The 25,332-nt window shown below is 42.3% G+C and overlaps 1 protein-coding gene across 7 annotated transcripts in view; it reads left to right on the forward strand.

Annotated features, from left to right (window-relative positions):
* Phf20 (PHD finger protein 20) overlaps positions 1 to 25,332 on the forward strand; it is a 124,335-nt gene that overhangs the window by 74,574 nt on the left and 24,429 nt on the right. For 6 of the 7 annotated variants that reach the window (XM_045156234.1, XM_045156241.1, XM_045156236.1 and 3 more), the window contains 4 exons: positions 1,689 to 1,802; positions 4,446 to 4,634; positions 13,628 to 13,807; positions 23,932 to 24,210. In XM_045156234.1, coding sequence (XP_045012169.1) covers positions 1,689 to 1,802; positions 4,446 to 4,634; positions 13,628 to 13,807; positions 23,932 to 24,210 — 762 coding nt within the window. The remainder of the gene's footprint in view (positions 1 to 1,688; positions 1,803 to 4,445; positions 4,635 to 13,627; positions 13,808 to 23,931; positions 24,211 to 25,332) is intronic. The other variant, XM_045156239.1, reaches the window with a different exon arrangement.

Consider the following 25,332-nt stretch of genomic DNA (forward strand, 5'->3'; position numbering starts at 1 on the left):
AGGCAGAGGCTGCCAGTTTGAGGTTAGCCTAATCTACATGAGTGAATGTAAGGCCAGGTAGCCAAGGTTATGAAGTGAGACTGTGTGCCAGGCAACAACAACAAAACAGAGGAAAAAAGAAAAGAAAAAGAGGTGGGCATGACGGCACAATGTATAATCCTAGCACTGGGGAGGTGAAGGCAGGTGGATCAGTACTTCAAGGTAGTCTTTCTTATGTAGTGATTTCAGTCCAGCCTGGTCTAGACAAGACCCTGTCTTCCTTCCAAGAAAAACTGCAGGTGCTGTGTGCAGTGGTGCCTGCCTATGATCTGAGATGCTCGAGACTGGTTATAAATTCAAGACCAGATGGCAATTTAGCAAGACCCTGTATATAAAAAAAGACTTTTATAATTATATTACCTATGTGCTTTCATATTTTTAAGCAGTTACATTGGAGTGTGGTGTTTTAAAGTGAGGGTTTTAGAACAGTTGATTCATAGGTAGAACCATGAAAAGATTTGGGAGGTGAGTATGCAAGGTGTCCATACCTTCCTGAGGAAGTAGCTCCTTGTTCATTTCACTGTCCCGTTCTCCCCTTCCCCCCAGGGTCTTGCTCTAGCCCAGACTGATGTAGAATTCACTATGTAGTCTCAGGGTAGCCTCAAATTTATGACAATCCTCCTACCTCTGCCTTCCAAGTGTTGGGATTAAAGAGGCATGTTCCACCACACCTGTTTTGTTTTTTTAAACAAGGTAGGGTCTTAACTGTAGCCCAGGCTGACCAGGAACTCACTGTGGAGTCCCAGGCTGGCCTCAAACACGGGACAGTCTTCCTGCCTCTGCCTCCCTCCTGAGTGCTGGGATTAAGAGATAAAGTTATTTATTACCATGCTTGGCCTTTAAAATTTTAATTTTTATTTGTGTGTGTGTGAGAGAGAGAGAGAAAGGGAATTGGTATGCTAGGGCCTTAGCCACTGCAAATGAATTCAGACACATACACCCTCTTGCACATTTGGCCTAGGTGGGTTCTGGGGAGACGAACCTGGGTTCTTAGGCTTCGCAGGCAAGCACCTTAACCATTATGCCATCTCTCCAGTCCCCCCTTTTTAAAATATTTTTATTTATTTGAGAGAGACAAAGGGCAGATAGAGAGTATAGGCACTCTAGGGCCTCTTGCCACTGCAAATGAACTCTAGACACATATTTCACTTAATGTATCTGGCTTTATGTGGATCTTGGGAAACTGAACCAGGGCTGTCAGGGTTTGCAAGCAAGTGCCTTTAACCACTGAGTCATCTCTGCAGCCCCTGGCTGTCCTCCTACTCTGCTTCTCAAATGAATGACTGGAATAAAGTTGTGCATAACCATGCTTAGTTACTAATTCACTTCTTTGAGATGGTTTCATTCTTGTTTTTTTGAAGTAGGGTCTCACTCTAGCCCAGGCTGACCTAGAGTACACTGTGTAGTCTTAGGGTGGCCTTGAACTCACAGCAGTCCTTCTACTTTGCCTCCTGAGTGCTGGGTTTAAAGGTATGCACCACCACGCCCTCCTGAGATGGTCTTACCCTGCCTGAGAGTTTATTATGTATGTAAAGATTTCTGTGTGTATGTGTATATTTAATGTCCATTTGAATATTTTTATTTATATAAAATGCAAGATTGAGCACTTAGAAACTACATGTTTTTGTATGCTTTTGTATACATTATAGCTGTGGATTCAAACTCTCAAACGTTGCAACCAATAACATTGGAATTGAGAAGACGGAAAATATCGAAAGGAAGTGACATCCCATTAAAACGTCCTCGGCTGGATAAAAATTCCTGTGAGTCTTCAGTTTGTATATATATGGCTAGAATTTGTCCTTGTTTGGGTCAGCCTCTGTCCATCTGTTCTTAACTCCTTATAGGCTTTAATGGTGTCCTTGAGTAGGGGGCTGGATGTGGTTGAGTTAGTAGGTTTTGCTAGAAGCAGCAGGAACTATATTAGCATTGGGTTTAGTGATACACCTTCTCTCCCACAACTATAGTTGATTTGAATTCCTCTGGAAGACTAATGGCTTAAGAAGGGATAGATTTCATATGTGAACAAAACTCTTAAAATGTTTTTATTATTTATTTATTCATTTATTTGAAAGAGAGAGAGAGAGAGAGAGAGAGAGAGAGAGAGAAAGACAAACTGACTATTGTTTGTCAGGGCCTCTTACCCCACAAAGGAATTCCAGATGCATGCACCATTTTGTGTATTTCACTTTACATGGATACTTGTGAATTGTACTTTGGCTGGTAAGCTGTACAAGGAAGTGCCTATAACTGCTGAGGCAGTTCCCTCTCTCTGAGCAAAACTTTAAAAATACTAGTTGTTAGCTGGTTATGGGGGTCATGCCTTTAATCCCAGTACTTGTGAAGCAGAGGTAGATGAGTTTGAGGCTGCTCTGAGACTACATAGTGAATTCTAGGTCAGCCTGGGCTAAAGTAAAACCCTACCTCGACAAACCAACCAACCAACCAACCAACCATACAATAACAACCATACACACACACACACACACACACACACACACACGACATAGACATTGACATAATGTGTTGTTAGCCAGGTGTGGTGGTGCATACCTTTAATCCCAGCGCTTGGGAGATAAGAGGTAGGCTACCCTGAGATTACATAGTGAATTCTAGGTCAGCCTGGGCTAGAGTGAAACCCTAACTTGAAAAACCAAAACAAAACAAGAATGAAAGACTAGTTGTTGATTAAAACAATACCATGTTGGGGCTCATGGGATGGCTTAGTGGTTAATGCGCTTGCCTGCAAGGCCAAAGGACCCAGGTTTGGCTGGGCGTGGTGGCACATGCCTTTAATCCCAGCCCTCGGGAAGCAGAGGTAGGAGGATTGCTGTGAGTTCAAGGCCACCCTGAGAATACAGAGTGAATTCCAGGTCAGCCTAGATTAGAGTGAGACTACCTCGAATAACCAAGAAGAAAAGGACCCAGGTTCAATTCCCCAGGACCCACATTAGCTAGATGCACCAGGGGGTGCACACATCTGGAGTTAATTTGCAGTGGCTGGAGGCCTTCATGCACCCATTCTTTCACTCACTCTCCCTCTTTGTCAAATAAATAAATAAATATAAAATATTAAAAATATACCATGTTGGCTTAAAAAAGGATTTGTGATAACTTCAAATAATATTCTTATAAAAGTTGTGAAAATTAAGCCGGGTGTGGTAGTGCACCCCTTTAATCCCAGTATTTGGGAGGCAGAGGTAGGAAGATTGCCTTGAGTTCAAGGCTACCTTGAGACTACATAATGAATTCCAGGTCAGCCTGGGCTAGAGTGAGACCCTGCCTTGAAAAACCAAAAAACAAAAGCAAAAGAAAAGTTGTCAAAATTGGTATATGAGGCTGGAGAGATGGTTTAGCCATTAAGGCACTTGCCTGCAAAGCCTCAGGACCCAGGTTTGATTGCCCAGTTCCCGTGTAAGCCAGATGCACAAAGTAGCACGTGTCTGGAGTTTGTTTGCACTGCTTAGTGGCCCTGGTGTACCCATTCTCTTTGTCTCTCTTATCTCTCTCTCTGCTTGCAAATAAATAAAAAGACAAAAGGGGGACTGGAGAAATAGCTTAGTGGTTATGGCATTTGCCTGCGAAGCCTAAGGACCCAGGTTTGATTCCCTAGGACCCATGTAAGCCAGATGCATAAGGGGCCACATGTGTCTGGAGTTTGTATGCAATGACTAGAGGCCCTGGCATGCCCATTTTCTCTTTCTCTCTGTCTCTTTCACTTTCATAAATAAATAAATAAAACATTTAAAAAATCAAAAAACCAAAAAAGATTGGGATATAACTGGCACAGATTTTCAGACTGACTTTTCAAAATAATGCTTTATTTATTTATTTGCAAGAGGGGAAAGATAGAGAGCCTGATAGACAGAAAATGGGCATGCCAGGGCCTCTAGTCCCTGAAAAATAGCCCCAGATGCATATGCCACATTGTGTATCTGGCTTAACATAGGTACTAGAGATTAGAATGTGGGTCCTTAGGCTTTTCAGGCAAGCACCTTAACCGCTAAGCCATCTATCTTTTCAGCACAGACTATGACTTCTTTTTATTTTTCATTTTTCAAGGTAGGGTCTCACTAGATCTAGCTCAGGTTGACCTGGAATTCACTATGTAGTCTCAGGGTTGCCTCCAACTCATGGTGATCCTCCTACTTCTGTCTCCCAAGTGCTGGGATTGAAAGTGTGTACCACCATGCCTGGTCCCAGACTATGACTTCTTAATGAAGTAAAAATCTTTCCTTGCAGATTTTTCCTTTACCTAAAGCTATAAATTAGGAAAGGCTATTAATCTGACATTCCTGAAGGATCTGTATAAGTAAGTCCTTATAGATGTGCCAGCCCAGAAATTTATATTAGCAGTTATTTCTTCCTATTGGTCTCTGGACTACAGCTGTCTTAATGGTTTATAGCCCAGGAACAGTCAAAAACCTGCTCTGAAAACAGTGACAAAGACTTATCCAGGAGACGGTCCTCCAGATTGTCCACTAATGGGACCCATGAGATACTAGATCCTGACTTGGTTGTGCCAGATGTGGCTGATACTGTTGGTAAGGACCCTCTGCAAGACACACCTTCTAGTGCCAGCAAATCTGTTGAAGGTAAGTCAGTCATAGTCTGCCCTGTAATTGTTTTGCTGTCCTGATGCCTGTCTGCTGAGAACCAATCAAAGTGTTTTTTTATGTTTTCGAGGTAGAGTCTCACTGTGGCCTAGGCTGACCTGGAACTCTCTCTGTAGCTCCAGGCTGGTCTTGAACTCATAGTGATCCTCCTGTTGCTGCCTTCTGAGTGCTGGGATTAAAGGCGTGCACCACCACACCTGGCTGAAAGCCAACCTAAATTCTTTTTCTTCATTTAAAAAAATATATATTTTATTTATTTATTTACCAGAGAGAAGAAGGGAGAAAGAGAGGAAGAGAGAGAGAAAATGGGCATGCCAGGGCTCAAGCCACTGCAAATGAACTCTAGACACGTGCACCCCCTTGTGCATCTGGCTTACATGGGTCCTGGGGAATCGAACCTGGATCCTTTGGCTTTGCAGACAAATGGCTTAGTTGCTAAGCCATCCCTCCAGCTCTTTTTCTTTAAATTTTAAAAAATATTTTATTTATTTATTAGAGAGAGAGAGAATGGGCATGCCAGGGCCTCTAGCCACTGCAGACAAACTCCAGATGTATTTTCCACCTTGTGCATCTGTCTTATTTATGGTCTAGACACTTGAACCTGGGTTCTAAGGTTTCATAGGCAAGTGCCTTAACCACTAAGCTATCACTCCAGCCTCCCATTTCTCTCTCTCTATCTCTATCATCTCTATTTCTATCTATCTATTTTGTGTTTTTTTTTTTTTAGGTAGGGTCTTACTCTAGCTCAGGCTAACCTGGAATTCACTATGTAGTCTCAGGGTGGCTTTGAATTCACAGTGATCCTCCTACCTCTGCCTCCCGAGTGTATTTTTTTATTTATGAGAGAAAGGGGGGAGGGGGAGGGAGAGAGAGAGAGAGAGAGAGAGAGAGATAGAGGAAGAGAGAAAGATATATATAAAGTAGCCAGCCAAGGTGGCACACACTTTTAATCCCAGTACTCGGGAGGCAGAGGTAGGAAGATCGCTGTGAGTTTGAGGCTACTCTGAGACTACATAGTGAATTCCAGGTCAGCCTAGACTAGTGTGAGACCCTACCTTGAAAAACCAAAAAGAAAGAAAGAAAGAAAGAGAAAGAAAGAGTGGGGGGATGGGTGAAGAGCGAGAGAATGAATGGGCACACCAGGGCCTCTAGCCGCTGTAGATGAACTCCAGTCCCATGGGCCACCTTGTGCATCTGCCTTGTGTGGGTCCTGGGGAATTGAACCTTTGGCTTTGTTGGCAAGTGCCTTAATTGCTAAGGCATCTCTCCTGCCCTTTTTGTTTTATTTTATTTTTTGTTCATTTTTATTTATTTATTTGAGAGTGACAGACAGAAAAGAAGGCAGAGAGACAGAGAGAGAGAGAATGGGTGCGCCAGGGCTTCAGCCACTGCAAACGAACTCCAGATGTGTGCACCCCCTTGAGCATCTGGCTAACGTGGGTCCTGGGGAATGGTACCTCAAACCGGGGTCCTTAGGCTTCACAGGCAAGTGCTGAACCACTAAGCCATCTCTCCAGCCCCCTCCTGCCCTTTTTAAAAGAAAAAAATAACAATTACTTATTTATGAGAGAGAGTAAATTCTTGTGTTATTGTCTTCTTGTACATGTTAGATTGTATTAAAATGAAATTATTGAATAAGCTTCTGTGTTCTGGTAACGTGTTCTTCGTTGGTGGTTCAGTATGCATTTGTAGTTGCTTTGGTTTACTCACCACTGTACGTTGGGTTGGAGGCACACTCCTTAAAGAACATGCCTTCTCCATCCTTTTTTTTTTTCTTTTTTGGTTTTTCGATGTAGGGTCTCACTTTAGCTCAGGCTGACCTGGAATTCTCTATGTAGTCTCAGGGTGGCCTCGAAATCACGGTGATCTTCATACCTCCCAAGCGCTAGGATTAAAGGCATGTGCCACTACGCCCGGCCTCCTTCTCCATCTTAATGGTGCCATCTCACTCCATGCTTCTGCCTTTATGTTGACATCTTTTTGCTTTGTTCTTTTTCTTTTTTTTTTTTTTTTTTTAATTTTTATTAACATTTTCCATGATTATAAAATATATCCCATGGTAATTCCCTCCCTCCCCACCCCCACACTTTCCCGTTTGAAATTCCATTCTCAATCATATTACCTCCCCATTACAATCATTGTAATTACATATATACAATATCAACCTATTAAGTATCCTCCTCCCTTCCTTTCTCCACCCTTTATGTCTCCTTTTCAACTTACTGGCCTCTGCTACTAAGTATTTTCATTCTCACACAGAAGCCCAGTCATCTGTAGCTAGGATCCCCATATGAGGGAGAACATGTGGCGCTTGGCTTTCTGGGCCTGGGTTACCTGACTTAGTATACTTTCCAGGTCCATCCATTTTTCTGCAAATTTCATAACTTCATTTTTCTTTACCGCTGAGTAGAACTCCATTGTATAAATGTACCACATCTTCATTATCCACTCATCTGTTGAGGGACATCTAGGCTGGTTCCATTTCCCAGCTATTATAAATTGAGCAGCAATAAACATGGTTGAGCATGTACTTCTAAGGAAATGAGATGAGTCCTTTGGATATATGCCTAGGAGTGCTATAGCTGGGTCATATGGTAGATCAATCTCTAGCTGCTTTAGGAACCTCCACACTGTTTTCCACAGTGGCTGCACCAGTCTGCATTCCTACCAGCAGTGCAGGAGGGTTCCTTTTTTTCCACATCCCCGCCAACATTTATGATCATTTGTTTTCATGATGGTGGCCATTCTGACAGGAGTGAGATGGAATCTCAATGTAGTTTTAATCTGCATTTCCCTGATGACTAGTGACGTAGAACATTTTTTTAGGTGCTTATATGCCATTCGTATTTCTTCCTTTGAGAACTCTCTATGTAGCTCCATAGCCCATTTTTTGATTGGCTTGTTTGATTCCTTATTAGTTAACTTTTTGAGTTCTTTGTATATCCTAGATATTAATCCTCTATCAGATATATAGCTGGCGAAGATTTTTTCCCATTCTGTAGGTTGCCTCTTTGCTTTTTTCACTGTGTCCTTTGCGGTGCAAAATCTTTGTAATTTCATTAGGTCCCAGTGGTTAATCTGTGGTTTTATTGCCTGAGCAATTGGGGTTGTATTCAGAAAGTCTTTGCCAAGACCAATATGTTGAAGGGTTTCCCCTACTTTTTCCTCTAGCAGTTTCAAAGTTTCCGGTCTGATGTTAAGGTCTTTAATCCATTTGGACTTAATTCTTGTGCATGGCGAGAGAGAAGAATCTATTTTCATCCTTCTGCAGATATTTATCCAGTTTTCAAAACACCATTTGCTGAAGAGGCTGTCTCTTCTCCAATGAGTATTTTTGGCATTTTTATCGAATATCAGGTGGCTATAGCTACTTGGGCTTACATCTGGGTCCTCTATTCTGTTCCACTGATCTACATGTCTGTTTTTGTGCCAGTACCATGCTGTTTTTGTTACTATGGCTCTGTAGTATAGGTTAAAATCAGGTATGGTGATACCACCAGCCTCTTTTTTGTTGCTCAGTATTATTTTAGATATTCGAGGTTTTTTATGATTCCAAATGAATTTTTGGATTGTTTTTTCTATTTCCATGAAGAAAGCCTTTGGAATTTTGATAGGGATTGCATTAAATGTGTAGATTGCTTTAGGTAAGATTGCCATTTTCACGATAATGATTCTTCCAAGTCAGGAACAAGGGATGTTTCTCCACTTTCTAGTGTCTTCTGCAATTTCTCGCTTGAGTGTCTTAAAGTTCTCATTGTATAGATTCTTTACTTCCTTAGTTAGGTTTATTCCAAGGTATTTTATTTTTTTTGATGCAATTGTGAATGGGAGTGATTCTCTGATTTCATCCTCTGTGTGTTTGTTGTTAGCATATACGAAGGCTACTGATTTCTGTGTATTTATTTTGTATCCTGCTACATTGCTGTAGGTTTTGATCAGCTCTAACAGCTTGCTAGTAGAGTCTTTAGGGTCCTTTATGTATAGAATCATGTCATCTGCAAATAATGATAACTTGATTTCTTCCTTTCCAATTTGTATCCCTTTTATGTGTGTCTCTTGCCTTATTGCTATGGCTAAGACTTCCAAAACTATATTAAATAGAAGTGGAGACAGTGGACACCCTTGTCTTGTTCCTGATTTTAGTGGAAAAGCTTCCAGTTTTTCCCCATTTAGTAATATGTTGGCTGTAGGCTTGTCATAAATAGCCTTTATTATATTGAGATATGTTCCTTCTATTCCCAGTCTCTGTAGGACTTTTATCATGAAGGGATGTTGGATTTTGTCAAATGCTTTCTCTGCATCTAATGAGATGATCATGTGATTTTTGTCCTTCAACCCATTTATGTAATGTATTACATTTATAGATTTGCGTATGTTGAACCATCCCTGCATCTCTGGGATAAAGCCTACTTGGTCAGGGTGAATGATCTTTTTGATATACTCTTGTATTCTGTTTGCCAATATTTTGTTGAGAATTTTTGCATCTATGTTCATGAGGGAGATTGGTCTGTAATTTTCTTTTTTTGTTCTATCTTTGCCTGGTTTTGGTATCAGGGTGATGCTGGCCTCATAGAAGGAGTTTGGTAGGATTCCTTCTTTTTCTATTTCCTGGAAAAGCTTAAGAAGCAATGGTGTTAGCTCTTCCTTAAAAGTCTGGTAAAATTCAGCAGTGAATCCATCCGGGCCTGGGCTTTTTTTAGTTGGGAGATTATTGATAACTGCTCGGATCTCCATGTTTGTTATAGGTCTATTTAAGTGATTAATCTCATTTTGATTTAATTTAGGTAGGTTATATAGATCAAGGAAATCATCCATTTCTTTCAGATTTTCATACTTTGTGGAGTATATGCTTTTATAGTATGTCCCTATAATTTTTTGTATTTCTCTGGAATCTGTTGTGATGTTACCTTGTTCATCTCTGATTTTATTAATTTGTGTCTCTTCTCTCTTTCTTTTGGTCAGATTTGCTAAGGGTTTATCAATCTTGTTTATCCTTTCAAAGAACCAACTCTTTGTTTCATTAATTCTTTGGATTGTTCTTTTTGTTTCTATTTCATTAATTTCTGCCCTAATCTTTATTATTTCCTCCCGTCTACTACTTTTTGGTTTGCCTTGTTCTTCTTTTTCCAAGGCTTTAAGGCGAAGCATTAGGTCGTTTACTTGCGACCTTTCTAATTTCTTAATATAGGCACTTAAGGCTATAAATTTACCTCATAGAACTGCCTTCATTGTGTCCCAGAGATTTTGGTATGTTGTGTTCTCATTATCATTTGACTCTATAAATTTTTTGATTTCCTTTTTGATTTCTTCATTGACCCACTCATTATTTAGTAGTGTATTGTTTAGTTTCCATGATTTTGTGTATGCTCTATAGCCTTTCTTGCTACTGATTTGTAGTTTAATTCCATTGTGGTCAGATAGAATGCAAGGAATTATTTCAATTTTCCTGAATTTGTTAAGATTTGCTTTGTGTCCTAATATATGGTCTATTTTAGAGAATGTTCCATGTGCTGCTGAAAAGAATGTATATTCTGCAGCCTTTGGATGAAATGTCCTGTATATATCTGTTAGGTCCATTCCTTCTATGACCTCATTTAGTCCAGATGCCTCTCTGTTTATTCTTTCCCTGGATGACCTGTCAATTGATGAGAGTGGGGTGTTAAAGTCACCCACCACCACCGTGTTTGGTGTTATCTGTGACCTTAGTTCTAATAGTGTTTGTTTGACGAATTTGGGAGCCCCCATGTTAGGTGCATATATGTTTAGGATTGTAATGTCCTCCTGTTGTAGTGTGCCCTTAATCAATATAAAGTGACCTTCCTTATCTTTTTTGACTAACTTCGGACTAAAGTCCACCCTGTCTGATATTAGGATAGCAACCCCTGCTTGTTTTCTTGGCCCATTTGCTTGAAACACCGTCTTCCAACCTTTCACCCTAAGATAATGTCTATCCTTTGTAGAAAGGTGAGTTTCTTGAAGACAACAAATTGTAGGATCCTGCTTTTTAACCCAGTCTGCAAATCTATGTCTTTTCGTTGGGGCATTGAGACCGTTGATATTAAGAGATATTATTGAAAGGTGTGTATTTATGTTTGCCATTTGTGTGTGTGTGTGTGTGTTACTTGTTCTACCTGTGCTCTCTTCTGTTAACTGGTATTTGAGTATGGCTGGTTTTTTCTAGGTTCCTTATATGTGTGCTTTTCCTTTTGTTCAGCATGGAGGATTCTATCAAGTATTTTCTGTAGAGCTAGTTTTGTCTTCAGATATTCCTTTAACCTGCTTTTGTCATGGAATGTCTTTATTTCTCCATCTATTTGGATGGATAACTTTGCAGGATAAAGTAACCTTGGTTGACAGTTGTTATCTTTCAGAACTTGGAATATATCACTCCAGGCCCTTCTGGCTTTAAAAGTTTGTGTTGAATAATCTGCTGTAATCCTGATGGGCTTGCTTTTGTAGGTAACTTGATTTTTCTCTCTAACTGCTTTCAATATTTTTTCTTTGGTTTGTGTGTTTGGAAGTTTGAGTATAATGTGGCGAGGAGAGTTTCTTTCTGGGTTTTGTCTGGCTGGGGTTCTAAAGGCTTCCTGTATCTGTATTGGCACCTCTTTCCCAATTTGGGGAAAATTTTCCTCTATGATTTTGTTGAAGATGCCTACTATGCCTCTGGAGTGGAATTCTTCTCCTTCTACTATGCCCTGAATTCTTATATTGGATCTTTTCATAGTGTCCCGAATATCTTGAAATTCCCACTCATACTTTTCTATAAGTTTGTCTTTCTCTTTGTTGGACTGCATTAGGTCTGTCACCTGATCTTCTAGCTTAGATATTCTGTCCTCTCCCTCATCCATCCTACTGGTGAGATTTTCTACAGAGTTTTTTATTTCATTAACTGTGTTCTTCATTGCTAGTAATTCTGACTGGTTTTTCTTTATTATTTCTATTTCTCTATTTATGTCTTGTATTGCCTTCTTTATTTCATTAAATTGGTGTCCTGCCTCTTCTTTGATTCCTTTGATTTCCTCTTTGATTTCCTCTTTGATTTCTTCTTTGATTGTTTTCATGTGTTCTTTGACCTCTTTGAACATATTTATAATTATTCTTTTGAACTCTTTCTCAGGCATTTCCTCTAACTCTTTCTCACTGGAGGACATTTCTGATGCATTAATACTTTTAGGTGGATTTATATCGTCTTGCTTTTTAGTGTTTCTTGTGTTATAATGTATATATTTTTGCATCTTGGATTAAGTTAATGCTTGGATTTTCTAGCTAGCTGTGTATTCTTAGCTGTATCAATTGATTTGATGTAATATATTTTCAGGGTTGGACCTTAAGGTATTAGGTGTGGCTCTTAAGACTCTCAGAGTATCTACAAAGATGTTCTTAGGGGTTGAGTTTCCCTGCTATAGGAGTATTCAAGCAGGCTGAGTGGAATAATATACTGGTAGATTCTAAAATTTAACTAAACACTGTACCCATTCCATCAAAAACAGCCCCGAGTATGTTTGCAAGAGTAGTTATTATAATGACCAGATCCTCTATCAACAAAGAGGTTTAGATTTCTGGTCTGTTGAGGTATCCAAGTCAGCTTGTGACCAAGTGAGACCCTTCCCTGGTGCAATCCCAGTTACCTTGGGTGATTGTGGTCTCAGTCAAGTTGCTGCCTGGGTTGTCAGGCTGCTGTTCTGATTTCTGGAGCTGGGCACTTGCTTTTCCTACGGGGCAAACTGAGCCGCTGCTGCCGCCTCTGCAGCTGTTGTAGCTGCCACCCCCGGAGCCCCCACCGCTGCTGAAGCTGCCGTTGCCATGTCCACCGCTGCTGCTCACCCCGAAGCCGCTGCTGCGGGATCTGCCACCGCTGCCGCTCCTGGGTCCGCTGCTGCTGGGGCCACTGGTACCGGTGCTGGAGCCGCTGAAGTTGCTGCCGAATTCTGTTCCTGCTTGGGTCCCGCTGTCAGCCCAAGTTGGCGTGGCCGGTCCCGGGCCGCTGCTGTGTTCACTGGAGCTGGGTTCAGGCGGCGGGGGAGGGGAGGGAGCCGCGGCTGCTCTGGTTGTATCGCTTCTCCACGTGTGCTTTTACCTCGCGGTCTGCTCCTCCCTCCGTTGCTCGCTGCCGCTCTCCCCTCACGTTTCCCGAGTTGCGGAGAGCGCGGTGTGAGGGGAAAATCCCGCACCTGGCTTGTCCTGCGGCTCGAGCCGAGAGTCCGGCGGTTTTCTGCCGCTCTGCGGTTGCGGCGGGTGGCCAAGCCGCCCCGGAGCCGCTGTTCCCGCCTGTGCAGGCTCTGGATGCTCTATAACTCTTCCACTTCTCCGCTGCCGCCTCAACTTCCTATACACCTCACTTTTTAGTAAAAGTGTGTATTTTGCTGAGTTTTTTTTGGTCTTTCCCCCCCCTAGGCTGCTTTGGCGTGGTACCTACGCCGCCATCTTAACCGGAAGTCCTTTGCTTTGTTCTTGTTCTTTGAGGTGTTCATAGTCCTGGCTGTATGTGCTAGAACCTGGGAGTGCATTGTATATATTTATTTATTTTTTTATGGGGATCTTTATTAAATGAACATACTATTAATTGGTCCTATTCCTATCAGGTTATATCCTTTTTGTCCCCTCGCTCCTTCTCCTAAAGACTGTACTGTACTATAGAGGTATGATCAGCCATGTTTATTCCTGCTTTATTCACAAAAGTTAAGAGATGGAATCAGCCCAGATGCCCATCAGCTTGTGAATGGATAATGAAATATGTATGGTACATATGTTCTATTCAGCTGTGAGGAAAAACAAAATTGAGTTCGGATCTTGGTCTTGCTTTTAAATTCTAGGCAATCAAGCTTCCAGTGCATTTTTGTGTGTTGTGAGATGAATGGCTTATTTGAACGAGTCCCTCTGGCTTTCTAGTCTATTGTGGAGTTCCTGGTTTCCAGCTTGTATGCACACAAGTGTATTTAAAGCTTTAAAAACTTTTTTTTTCCCTCTAGGTCAGTTGAACTCTCCTTTGGAAGCTGGCCAGGTTCCATCTGCTTTAACTTGTCACTCCTTTGGGGATGGATCAGGAGCCACAGGCTTGGAGTTAAACTGCAAGTCAATGGGAGAAAACACAATGAAAACAGAACCGGCATCCTCCCTTGCTGAATTACCAGAGGCTTCTACTGTGGAAGGTTCATATTTAGAGTTAATATTATTTTTATGTTTCCTTGTGCTTCTACTTTGATTGTAAATTTAAAAAAAAAAGACTTTTCCAATAACATTTCTCTGTCTTTCTCTTTCTCTGTCTCTCTCTTTTTAACAGTATTCCTTTATTTTAAGGCTGTAGTGGTTCATGCCTATAACAGCAATACTTTGGAGGCAGGGGCAGAACTGCCCCAAGTTCAAGACCATTCTGGTCTACATAGAGAGTTTCAGGCCAGCCAGGGCTACATAATTATAATATGTTGTCTCAAAAACAAACAACCCTCAAAACAAAAAAAAATTTTGACTAATTTTTAAAATTTTACTTTATTTAAAAGCATGTGTGTGTATATGGGCACACCAGGGCTTCTTGCTACTGCAAACAAACCTTTAACTATTGAACCATCTCTCCAACCCTTTAATTTTGAGAGTTTCAAAGAGCTAACCAATATTTTTTTGCTGGGCGTGGTGGTTAATGCCTTTAATCTCAGCACTAGAGGGGCCAAGGCAGGAAAATTTTTGTGGGTTCAAGGCCACCCTGAGACTGTGTAGTGAATTCCAGGTCAGTCTGGGCTAGAGTGAGACCCTACCTCAAAAAAAAAAAAAAAAACCACCAAAAAATGCAACAACAAAACAAACTAACATTTTATTTTAGTTCTTCTGTTATTCCCCCCCACCCACTTTAAAAAATATATATATATTTTTTGTTTTTTTGGTCATAATGGCTGACCAGCAAGCCCTAGCCATTCTGTCTCTGCTGTCCTCAAGCTTGTGTGGAAAGTGTTCTTACTCACTGAACCTTCTTCCCAGCCTTTCCTACCTCCATTTTTTTTTTTTTTTAAGAGGGCTCTGTACATGTTTGTAAACAGCTTTGTCTAAAGATCAGCCTTTCTAAAACACATATTCTACCCCTAGTGATATATTGTATTTTTCCCTCCCTCCCTCCCTCCTTTCTTTCTTTCTTTGTTGGTCTTTGAGTTAGAGTCTCGCTCTACCCCAGGCTGACCAGGAATTCACTATGTAGTCTCAGGGTGGCCTCGAACTCATGGCGATCTGCCTACCTCTGCCTTCTGAATGCTGGGATAAAAGGCATGTACCACCACACCCAGGCCAGACCAAAGAATCTTATGATTTATTTATTAATTATGGATGATTTGGAATTGGATTTCTTTTTCCAACACTATGGAGTATCTAGCTGGCCTCCAACTCACAGTGATCTTTCTTCCTACCTTTGCCTCCCAAGTACTGGGATTAAAGGTATACACCACCACTATATCACTATAGTTAGAAAACATAATTTGTTGTAGGATTTCAGTAATTTTCCATTTGTTGAGATGTTTTCTGGCCTAGTATATGAAATATCCTTATACCCTGATTAATTTTTCATGTGTACTTGAAATGTGCTTTTGTTACATATTTGCCAATTAAGTCAATGTAGTTGATAAGGTTTTTCTGGTAAATATCTCTATTGATCCACACCAATTCTAGCTCTGTTATCAAGAGAGGGATGGTGGGCTGGAGAGAGACCTCAGAGGTTAAGGTGTTTGCCTGCAAAGCCAAAGGACCCAGGTTTGATTCCCAAGTACTCATGTGAAGTACTCAGATGCACAAGGTAGCGCAAATGTCTAGAGTTCATTTGCAGTGGCTAGAGGCCCTGGTGTGCCCATTCTCTCTCTCTCTATCTGCTTATTTCTCTCTCTCTCTGTATCAAATAAATTAACAAAATTTTAAAAAGTTTTTTTTTTTTAATAGAGGGATGTTATAATTGCAAACCATGATTATCTATCCCTTCCTCCCTCCCTCCCTCCCACTTTCTCTCTTACTTTCTTCCCTTCCTTTTATTTATTTTATTTATTATTATTTTTTTGAGGTAGGGTCTCATTCTGGCCCAGGCTGACCTAGAATTCACTCTATAGTCTCAGGGTGGCCTTGAACTCATGGTGATCCTCCTACCTCTGCCTCCCAAGTGTGTGCCACCACGCCTGACACTTACTTTTATTTTGAAGCAGGATCTCACTGTAGCCCAGGCTGACGTCCAACTCATTCTGTAGTCCCAGGCTTCCCTTGAACTCACAGCTATTCCAGCTTCCCAAATGGTGGGATTGGCACACCAGGACCAGTTACTTATTTCTTATTTAATTCTGTCCAGCAAAGGTAGATTACCTTTAGCTTGATCTAGGAGGATTAAGTATATGGGGCTCATTATTGTGTTCTTGTGAAATAGGTTTGTGTTTTTTGTGCTGTTTACTTAAAAGCCAGAGTAGAATATAGTGATAGTTGTTTTACTTATACAAACATTCATGCTATAAAATAGAAGTTAGAAGTTCAGCGATCATTGATTATTCTCTAAATTTGGGCCATTCACAGATAACCAGTGCTATTTGAAAAATCAATTACTGAGCTGAGTATGGTGGTACATGCCTATAATTCCAACTGGAACGAGGGAAATAGAGAGATAATGATCATGTGTGCCAGCCATGTAGAAGCTGAACTCGGGTCTCATGCTCTGAGCCCTTACTCTGTGTCCAGGTGCTCTGCTGACAGACCATTGAGTATACAGAGATGAATGTGCACGCCTTGTCCTAGTGTCCGTTAACTGCCTCTGGAGGAAGGTGCTGTGAATTAGTGATCTGGCAGCAGGAATGGAAGTAGGTGTCAGTTTGCACAGGGCATTAGAGGACAGACAGCAGGCAGGAAGTTGGAGATGGAAACAAAGCAGTATGCATCACATGAGATTTAAAAAAAAAAAAAACATTTCCTTATTTGAGAGAAAATATGGGTACAACAGGGCCCTCAGTCCCTGCAAAGGAACTCCAGATGTATGTGCCACCTTGGGCATCTGGCTTATGTGGGTCCTGGGGAATCAAAACTGGGTTCTTTGGCTTTGCAGGCAAGCACCTTAATCATTGAGCCATCTCTCTAGCCTGAGATTTTTTCTTTTTAATGGATCTCTCCATTCTTTTAAATATTTTATTTATTTATTTGACAGAGAGAAAGAGGCAGATAGAATGGGCACATCAGGGCCTCCAGCCACTACAAATGAACTCCAGATGCATGCACCACCTTGTGCATTTGGCTTACGTGAGTCCTGGGGAATTCAACCTAGGTCTTTAAACTTTGTAGGCAAGCACCTTAACTGCTAAGCCATCTTTCTAGCCCTCACATGAGATTTAATGCCAGACTTCCTGAGATAGGTTAAGGCTGAACAGTAAGTTGTTGACTGAGGTCATTTGCTTTGAATGGTTTATGAAATTACTAAAATTCAACTTATGATTAACTTTTCACAATAGACAAAGAGAACCTGATTAAAAAAAAAAAACTGCAAAAAAAAAAAAAAAGAAAAAAGATTAGGGCTGGAGAAATGGCTTAGTGGTTCAGGCATTTGCCTGCAAAGCCAAATCAGGTTTCAAGAAGGAGTGACTTAGGCAGAATTGCATACTTACTTCTTCTTCTTTTTTTTTTTTTAAATATTTTGTTTATTTTTATTTATTTATTTGAGAGAAAGAGGCAGAGAGAGAGAGAATGGGTGCTCCAGGGCCTCCAGCCACTGCAAACGAACTCCAGACGTGTGCGCCTCCTTGTGCACCTGGCTAACGTGGGTTCTGGCAAAGCGAACCCTGAACCGGGCTCCTTAGGCTTCACAGGCAAGCGCTTAACTGCTAAGCCATCTCTCCAGCCCCATACTTACTTCTTAATGCACAGTCTGTAAGTCCCATGCACCATGTGGGTCCCTGATTCTATCTGATGAGATGTTGGGAACAGAGTTGCTGCCGTAAGGGCCTTTGTATATGTGTGATGCAAAACTACCTTTGCTCCCTGGTGCTTATTACAGTAATATGACCACTTAGTAAACAGTGGAGGGTGGCTGGATTGGAAGGACAGTGTGTGGCACATACAACGTCAGGACTAAAGGACAGGAGGCACAACTGGAATTCTTTAGGTTACAGGGAGAAATGTGTCTTGTAGAATAGTGTGCATAGTGCTGCTCTTGGAGCAGGGGCTTTGTGGGAATACAGGACCTCTAGGGAGATTGCCGGGGAGAAGAAGGTTGTTGAGGACTCATGCACCAGGAATGTGTTATGTAAGTGAGCAGGAAATGGGGTAGTTGTCAGAACATCCAGAGAGGCAGGGTAGGATAGGGATGGGGGTTTGGAGGCCACCCTAGTCACTGTTTAGATTGCCGCCCCAGCTGCTGCCCCAGCCTTGGTGTTTCTAAACAGAGCTGGAGTCACTACTGAGAAATTCCTGGGAGACAGCCCTGGGCAGCCAGGGGAGCTGGCAAGCCAGTTAGTTCCTAGCTCAGAGCTCTGGGGTAGCACTGCCACCCTGTGGATTAAGTGCTCAGTTCCTCCCTCCCTTTCTTTCTCTTCTTCCCTTCCTTCCCCTCCCCTCCCCTTCTCTTCCCTTACCCTTCCTTCCTCCCTCCATTTTGGTGGAAGGGAGGGTAGAGATTTGCATTCTGTGGGAGATCCTTGAAATGCTCACCAGGACTCTTAAGTTGCATATGTTTCTTACATGTTTTGAGTGTACACACATATATACATGCAGAAATAAATAAATGTGTGTGGATATATATATATATATATATGTATGTATATGTATATTTATATTTTTATCTAGTGCTAAGAAAAGAACCCAAGGCATTGCTTTCCTAAGCATATATTCCACAACAGAGCCCACATCCCCAGAAGTGCTTTTTTTTGTTTTTTTTTGAGGTAGGGTCTCATTCTAGCCCAGGCTGACCTGGAATTCACTATGTAGTCTCAGTGTGGCCTTGAACTCACGGTGAACCTCCTACCTCTGCCTCCGAGTGCTGGGATTAAAGTGTGTCACCATGCCCAGCTTCCCAGAAGTGCTTTTGTTTTCTTTTGTTTGTTTGTTTGAGGAAGGGTCTTGCTGTACCCCAGGCTGACCTGGCCCTCACTCAGTAGTCTCAGGCTGGCTTCAAACTCATAGCAATATGCCTATGTCTGTCTCCTACGTGCTGGGATTAAAGATGTGTGTCTTCACGCCCAGCTGAGTTTAATTTTTTAATTTTAATTTTTAATTTTATTTTTAAAATTTGACTGGAATTGTGAGTTGTCCCCCCCCCCCTTCCACCCAAGGTAAGGTCTTACTCTAGCTTAGGCTGACCTGGAATTCACTAGGTAGTCTCAGGGTGGCCTCGAACTCACAGCAGTCCTCCCTCTGCCTCCCCAGTGCTGGGATTAAAGGTGTGTGCCACCATGCCCATCTTAATTATGAGTATTTTAAATGTTTGTGTGTCCCTTTGACTACGTTTTCAAAGAAATGAGTTATTTATAGACCTGAAAAGTACTCGTTATAGTATTGTGATATAGTACATACCCAGAGGTGTTAAAATACTGGGCCACCAGGTGTCATTGCTGACAGGGCACCATCTGTGTCAGATCTTGATGCTGAGGCAACACAAGACAATAAGTGGCTTTTTTCCTCTGGCTGGAGAATGACAGATAACAGGATACAGGAGCAGATGCTGAGTGCTGTAGCAGGCCATCATGTGTGCCAAGAGAGGATGATGGCATGTTGTCCCTGAGAGCCTGTGCCATCTGGATTCCTTCCTCCCCTGCATGGGAGGTGGGCTAGGTTTGACAGAAGTGAAGACTTGGCTGAGCCAGGGAGGAATGGCAGGGAGAGGGAGGGCCTAGGCTGAGCAAAAGTGTGATCTGGGAGAGCAGGGAGCAGTCACTGTGGCCAAGAGTTGGCTGAGGCAGAAACTGAGGTTTTGTTGTGGACTGATGTTTGGAAAGCAAGGTGGTGACATGGACCTGGAATAAGGCCATGCCGAACTCACCATCCAAGTAATCTGAGGTTTTGAGACACTGACAGTGGACATGCCAAGAAAAAAAAAAAAGAAGAAGAAATGATTAGGGCTGGAGAAATGGCATAGTGGTTAAGGTGTTTGCCTGCAAAACCACAGGACCCCAGGAATTCCCAGGACCCACATAAGCCAGATGCACAAGGGGGTGCAGTGTGTCTGGAGTTTGTAGTACCTGGAGGCCCTAGTGTGCTCATTCTCAATCTGCCTCGCTCTCTTTCTCTCCCAAATAAACAAAATATATTTAAATTTTTTTTGTTCATTTTTATTTATTTATTTGAAAGAGACAGAGAGGGAATGGGCGCGCCAGGGCTTCCAGCCACTGAAAACGAACTCCAGATGTGTGCGCCCCTTGTGCATCTGGCTAACGTGGGTCCTGGGGAAACAAGCCTCGAGCCAGGGTCCTTAGGCTTCATAGGCAAACGCTTAACCGCTAAGCCAGCTCTCCAGCCCACAAAATATACTTAAAAATGATTAAAGTAGACTTTTACAGAAAGTAGAGTTTATGACTTGGGTTGTAGCTCATTTAGAGTGCTCATCTAGCATGCATGTGAAGTCCTGATTTAGTTCCCAGCCCTGTAAACACTAAAGCAAAACAAAAATACCAGCCTTTTTTTTTTTTTTGTTATTTTGTTTATTTGTTTTTGGTTTTGTTTTGCTGACCTAGAATTCACTATGTAGTCTCAGGGTGGCCTTGAACTCACAGCGATCTGCCTACCTCTGCCACTTGATTGCTGGAATTAAAGCCATGTGCCACCATATCCAGCTTAAAATAGCATATGTTTATTATCAAAGGAAGAGTGTGAATCATTATCCAGGTATATATAATTTATATTAGGTTCTAGCCTTCCAGGAGCTGAATGCCAGATTCTCAGATTAGAGCACAGCTCCTGCCAATTTCTTGATTGTTGCACATGCAGGAAGCAGTCCAGATGGCCCTGCCTTTCCAGTCACATGCCATTTTTGTATGATTGTACGTTCCTGTATTATAGGTATATAGAGAATGAGGAGACTACTGATCCCATTTTATTACTGTGTAGCACTATTACTACATATATAGTAATTTAAAACAACACATTTATTTTCTTCAGTTGATTTGAGTGAATGCCAACCACAGATTAGCTGGGTCCCCTTGTCATCAGTGACTTGGCCAGGGCTGTGCTGTCATATGAAAACCTTCTGGGGTGAGGTCTAGGATCTCATGGCTGCTGTCATGGTTATGCTCCTTGAAGGCTAGCAGGGCAAGGCCTTAGTGTTTTGCTGGCACACTCAGTTGCTCCCCTCATGGGCCTTTGCAGAGTCGAAAAGGACATACCATCTTGTTTCTTAAGCCAGCAAAGACTGCTACTATGGACACTGTAGCCTTATAAAATTAAAGTATTATCACCTCTGTCATAGTCTATTAGAGATCAGTTACAGATGCTGCCCACCTGCAGTTAAGGGGAAAGGACTACATAAGAGTGTAACTACCAGAAAGCAAGGAACGTGAGACATGGAGTTTGTCATCCACTCCTATAGAACTGGGCTCTCTCTCCAGCCCTTGTGCATTATTATTTTGGTTTTTGAGGTAGGGTCTCACTGTAGCCCAGGCTGATCTGGAATTCTCAGGGTGGCCTTGAATTCATGGCAATCCTTTTTTTTTTTTTTTAAGATTTATTTATTTATTAGAGACAAAGGGAGGGAGATATAGAGGGAGGGAGAGACAGAGAGAGAGAGAATGGGTGTGCCAGGGCCTCTAGCCACTGCAAATGAACTCCGGATATGTGTGCCACCATGTGCATCTGGCTTACGTAGGACATGGAGAATTTAACCTGAGTCCTTAGGCTTCACAGGCATGTGTCTTAACTGCTAAGCCATCTCTCCAGCCCCTGTGTATTAGTTTTTAAGTTGACTAAGTAGCAGCATCTATCAGATCACCAAACCTGATTTTTAAATAGAGTATGATTTAGATTAAGTTTAAAAAATTAATTTTTTCTTTTTGATCAAAAGATGGTACTTACAAAAATAATTATGGAAGCCGGGCATGGTGGTGCTCAACCTTAAATCCCAGCACTGTGAGTTCAAGGTCACCCTGAGACTACCTAGTGAATTGCAGGTCAGCCTGGGCTAGAGTGAGACCCTACCTCAAAAAACCGAAAAAAGGGCTGGAGAGATGGCTTAGCGGTTAAGCGCTTGCCTGTGAAGCCTAAGGACATCGGTTCGAGGCTCGGTTCCCCAGGTCCCACGTTAGCCAGATGCACAAGGGGGCGCACGCGTCTGGAGTTTGTTTGCAGAGGCTGGAAGCCCTGGCACGCCCATTCTCTCTCTCTCCCTCTGTCTTTCTCTCTGTGTCTGTCACTCTCAAATAAATAAATAAATAAAAATTAAAAAAAAAACCGAAAAAAAAAGTAATCATGGTATTTATCAGAGATAAAGCAGGCTACCTACCTCTAATAAAAATTACATCATTGCATTCAGGGAAAATTTGCATCACCCAAGGCAGGTCCCTTAATGATATTCTGGGCCATGTGGGAAGCTTTTTTGTGGGCCCCTGGGGATGTGGGTCCCACCCGCTGGGACCAGAGCTGTGGTGGCTCTGGCAATTCACCAAGGGTGGGCTCCTGTGGAGCGCTGGGTGGATTCTGAACCCATTTCCCAGTCAGGGCCCCGAGTTGCTGTTAGTGTCCAAACAGCTGAGTGAGAAGGAACAGGAGTTGTGGAACACTGAGCACTTGCTGCACAATGAGAATGAAGACTTAAAGCTTGCAGAAAATGAAATAGCATATGTCAGAAACAGCCTAGCTGAAGCATGGGACAAACTAGATAAGGGGCTTTGGTCCTGGAGGTCACTGAGGATTTGGAGGCCAGGAGGCAATGCTGTTCATGTCTGAGAAGTTTGATGCGTATCAGCAATATGCAGCCCTTAAAAGATGGTGCTTTGAAATCCTGGACTATTTCCCAAGTGAAATAGGTGGCCTTAGGCATGCTTCTGTCAGCATTGGAGGCTCAGAAGTGTATAAGCACATGCAGGTTGAAGGAGGAGTACACAGTGTACAAAGAGTGCCAAACACAGAGAAGTAAGGTTGCATGTGTACCAGCACCGTGATAGAGGCCACATTTCCTTAACCTGCTGAGAGTAAATTGGTGATTAACCCTGAAGACTTGAGAACTGACCCTAAGAGAAGGATCACTGTGAGTGTGAGGCCATTCTGGGACTATAGAGTGAGTTCTAGGTCAGCCTGAGCTAGAGTGAGACTCTATCTCAGAAAAACAAACAGATAAAATTCTATTGTTTTTTTTTTTTTAATTAAAAAAATTATTTGAGACACTGGCAAAAAGGAGAGAGAAGGGGCGCACCAGGGCTTCTAGCCACTGCAAACAAACTCTAGACACATGTGCATCTGGCTTACAGTGGATCTGGAGAATTGGACCTGGGTCCTTAGGCTTTGCAGACATGCACCTTATCCACTATAAGCCATCTTTCCAGCCCTCCATTTTTTTTTTTAAATTATGTATTAGAGAGGAGGGAGGCAAACAGAGAATAGGCGTGCCTGGGCCTCTAGCCAGTGCGAACAAACTCCAGACACAAGCATCATCTTGTGCATCTGGCTTATGTTGGTACTGGGTAATTGAACCTGGGTCCTTTGGCTTCGCAGGCAAGCTCCTTAACTGCTAAGCCATCGCTCAAGCCCTCCATCGTTTTAATAAAGGGACTCCTGATTCTGTGTACACAGTCATGAACGGCGGCGGTGAATATGGATCTGCTCTAGCTCACAAGCCACATGTGCTGCCTTGATGTCTCTTTTTCTTCAGCATTTTTCTGTCCCACTCCCACAAGTCTATGAAACCTGAGGACATAAGGCTGAACCTGTTAATCTCTTCCTTTTATTTACTTACTACTTTTTCAGTATCTTTTTTTTCTAAACATAATCACAGTTGCTTCCTGGAAGTTGAATTCCTTCTCTCCAAACAATACTTTGGGGGAGGTACCAGCAGTTTTATTGATGTCTCTAGCTATATGCCTCCCCCCCCCCACCCCCAAGGTAGGGTCTCATTCTAGCCCAAGCTGACCTGGAATTTACTATGGAGTCTCAGGGTATCCTTGAATTCACAGCAATCCTCCTACCTCTGCTTCCCAAGTGCTGGGATTAAAGGTGTGTGCCACCACACCTGGCTCTCTGGTTGTATGTGCATGCCACTTTTCCACTTTGTCTTGCTTTATGCCATTGCATGTTTTGTAATAACTAGGATCAACACAAGGGATCTTTGCTTTATTTCTGTTCTTTTTTTTTTTTTCAGTACCAAATACTTGTAAGAAAACAGATGACTTTGGGACATCTAATGTGCCAGCTGTTGATCTAGACCACAAATTTAGATGCAAGGTTGTGGACTGTTTAAAATTTTTTCGCAAAGCTAAACTGTTGCACTACCACATGAAATATTTTCATGGAATGGAGAAGTCCCCAGAGCCAGCAGAGAGCCCGGGGAAGAGGCATGTCCAAACGAGGGGCTCTTTAATGTCCGACAAGGCCAGTCAGGAGAACCTGACTCGGAAGCGTGTCTCTGCCAGCTCTCCAAGTAAGTACCTTGCCTCTGCATTGTGTGTTAGGATGGCTTTACTGCTTGGGGCACAGTGCTGATGTTTCCTACACAGAAAGCAGCCAATGGATTTGGTCTGGTCTAATTGAATCCCACAAGACTAAAAATGGTAGACAGTACTTGGGAGTTTTACCATGGAGAGGAGGTCCCTGCTTCTTGGAAGCACTGTCTCTTTTTGTTCATGTGACCTGAGAGTTACCTAGCCTCTGAAGGCCTTGGTACTCCTAGGATGAGGGGATAGTTGGGCAAGGGAGCTCTGAGGTCATTAGAAGAATGTGGTCTCAGAACAGGTGGGTATCATTATCTTACCCTCCCAAATGTGATCCTCATCCTTGCCAGCTGGACAAAAGCTCAAGAGAACTAAAAAAGGCTATAAGATTCTTCTTGGTACACATGTGAATTTTCTTACCTCTTCCTTGCAATAGAAGGTGTTTGTTAGCAGCACAGTTTGATCAGAAACCACAGTGGTGCCTGTAGGATTGCCACAGAATCTCATTTCCTAGAAAAAAAAGAGAGAGAGTGAGAGAGAGAGTGAGAGTGTGTGTGTGTTTTTGAGATAAGGTCTCACTCCAGCCCAGTCTGGCCTGGAACTCACTCTGAAGCCCCAACTCAGTGATTATCCTACCACTTCCTCCCAGTGCTTGGGTTAAAGTTGTGTGCCACCACACCTGGCTGATTCTTTAAATTGCACGTAATTATGCTTTGCTTTTTTTTTTTTTTTTTTTTTCCAGGTAGGGTCTCACTCTAGCCTAGGCTGACCTATTCACCATGGAGTCTCAGGGTGGCCTTGAACTCACGGCAATCCTCCTACCTCTGCCTCCTGAGTGCTAGGATTAAAAGCATGCGCCACCACGCCCAGCTAAAGTTATACATAATTATGTAAGAAAATAGCCGGGTGTGGTGGCGCATGCCTTTAATCTCAGCACTTGGGAGGCAGAGGTAGCAGGATCGCCATGAGTTCAAGGCCACCCTGAGACTACATAGTGAATTCCAGGTCAGCCTGAGCCAGAGTGAGACCCTACCTTGAAAAAACAAAATAAATAAATAAATAAATAAAATAATAAACTCAGCATTCAAAACAAAATGATAAAATATTTAAAT

The sequence above is a fragment of the Jaculus jaculus genome, chromosome 8 (genome assembly GCF_020740685.1).
Source record: "Jaculus jaculus isolate mJacJac1 chromosome 8, mJacJac1.mat.Y.cur, whole genome shotgun sequence".
Lineage (NCBI taxonomy): Eukaryota > Metazoa > Chordata > Mammalia > Rodentia > Dipodidae > Jaculus > Jaculus jaculus.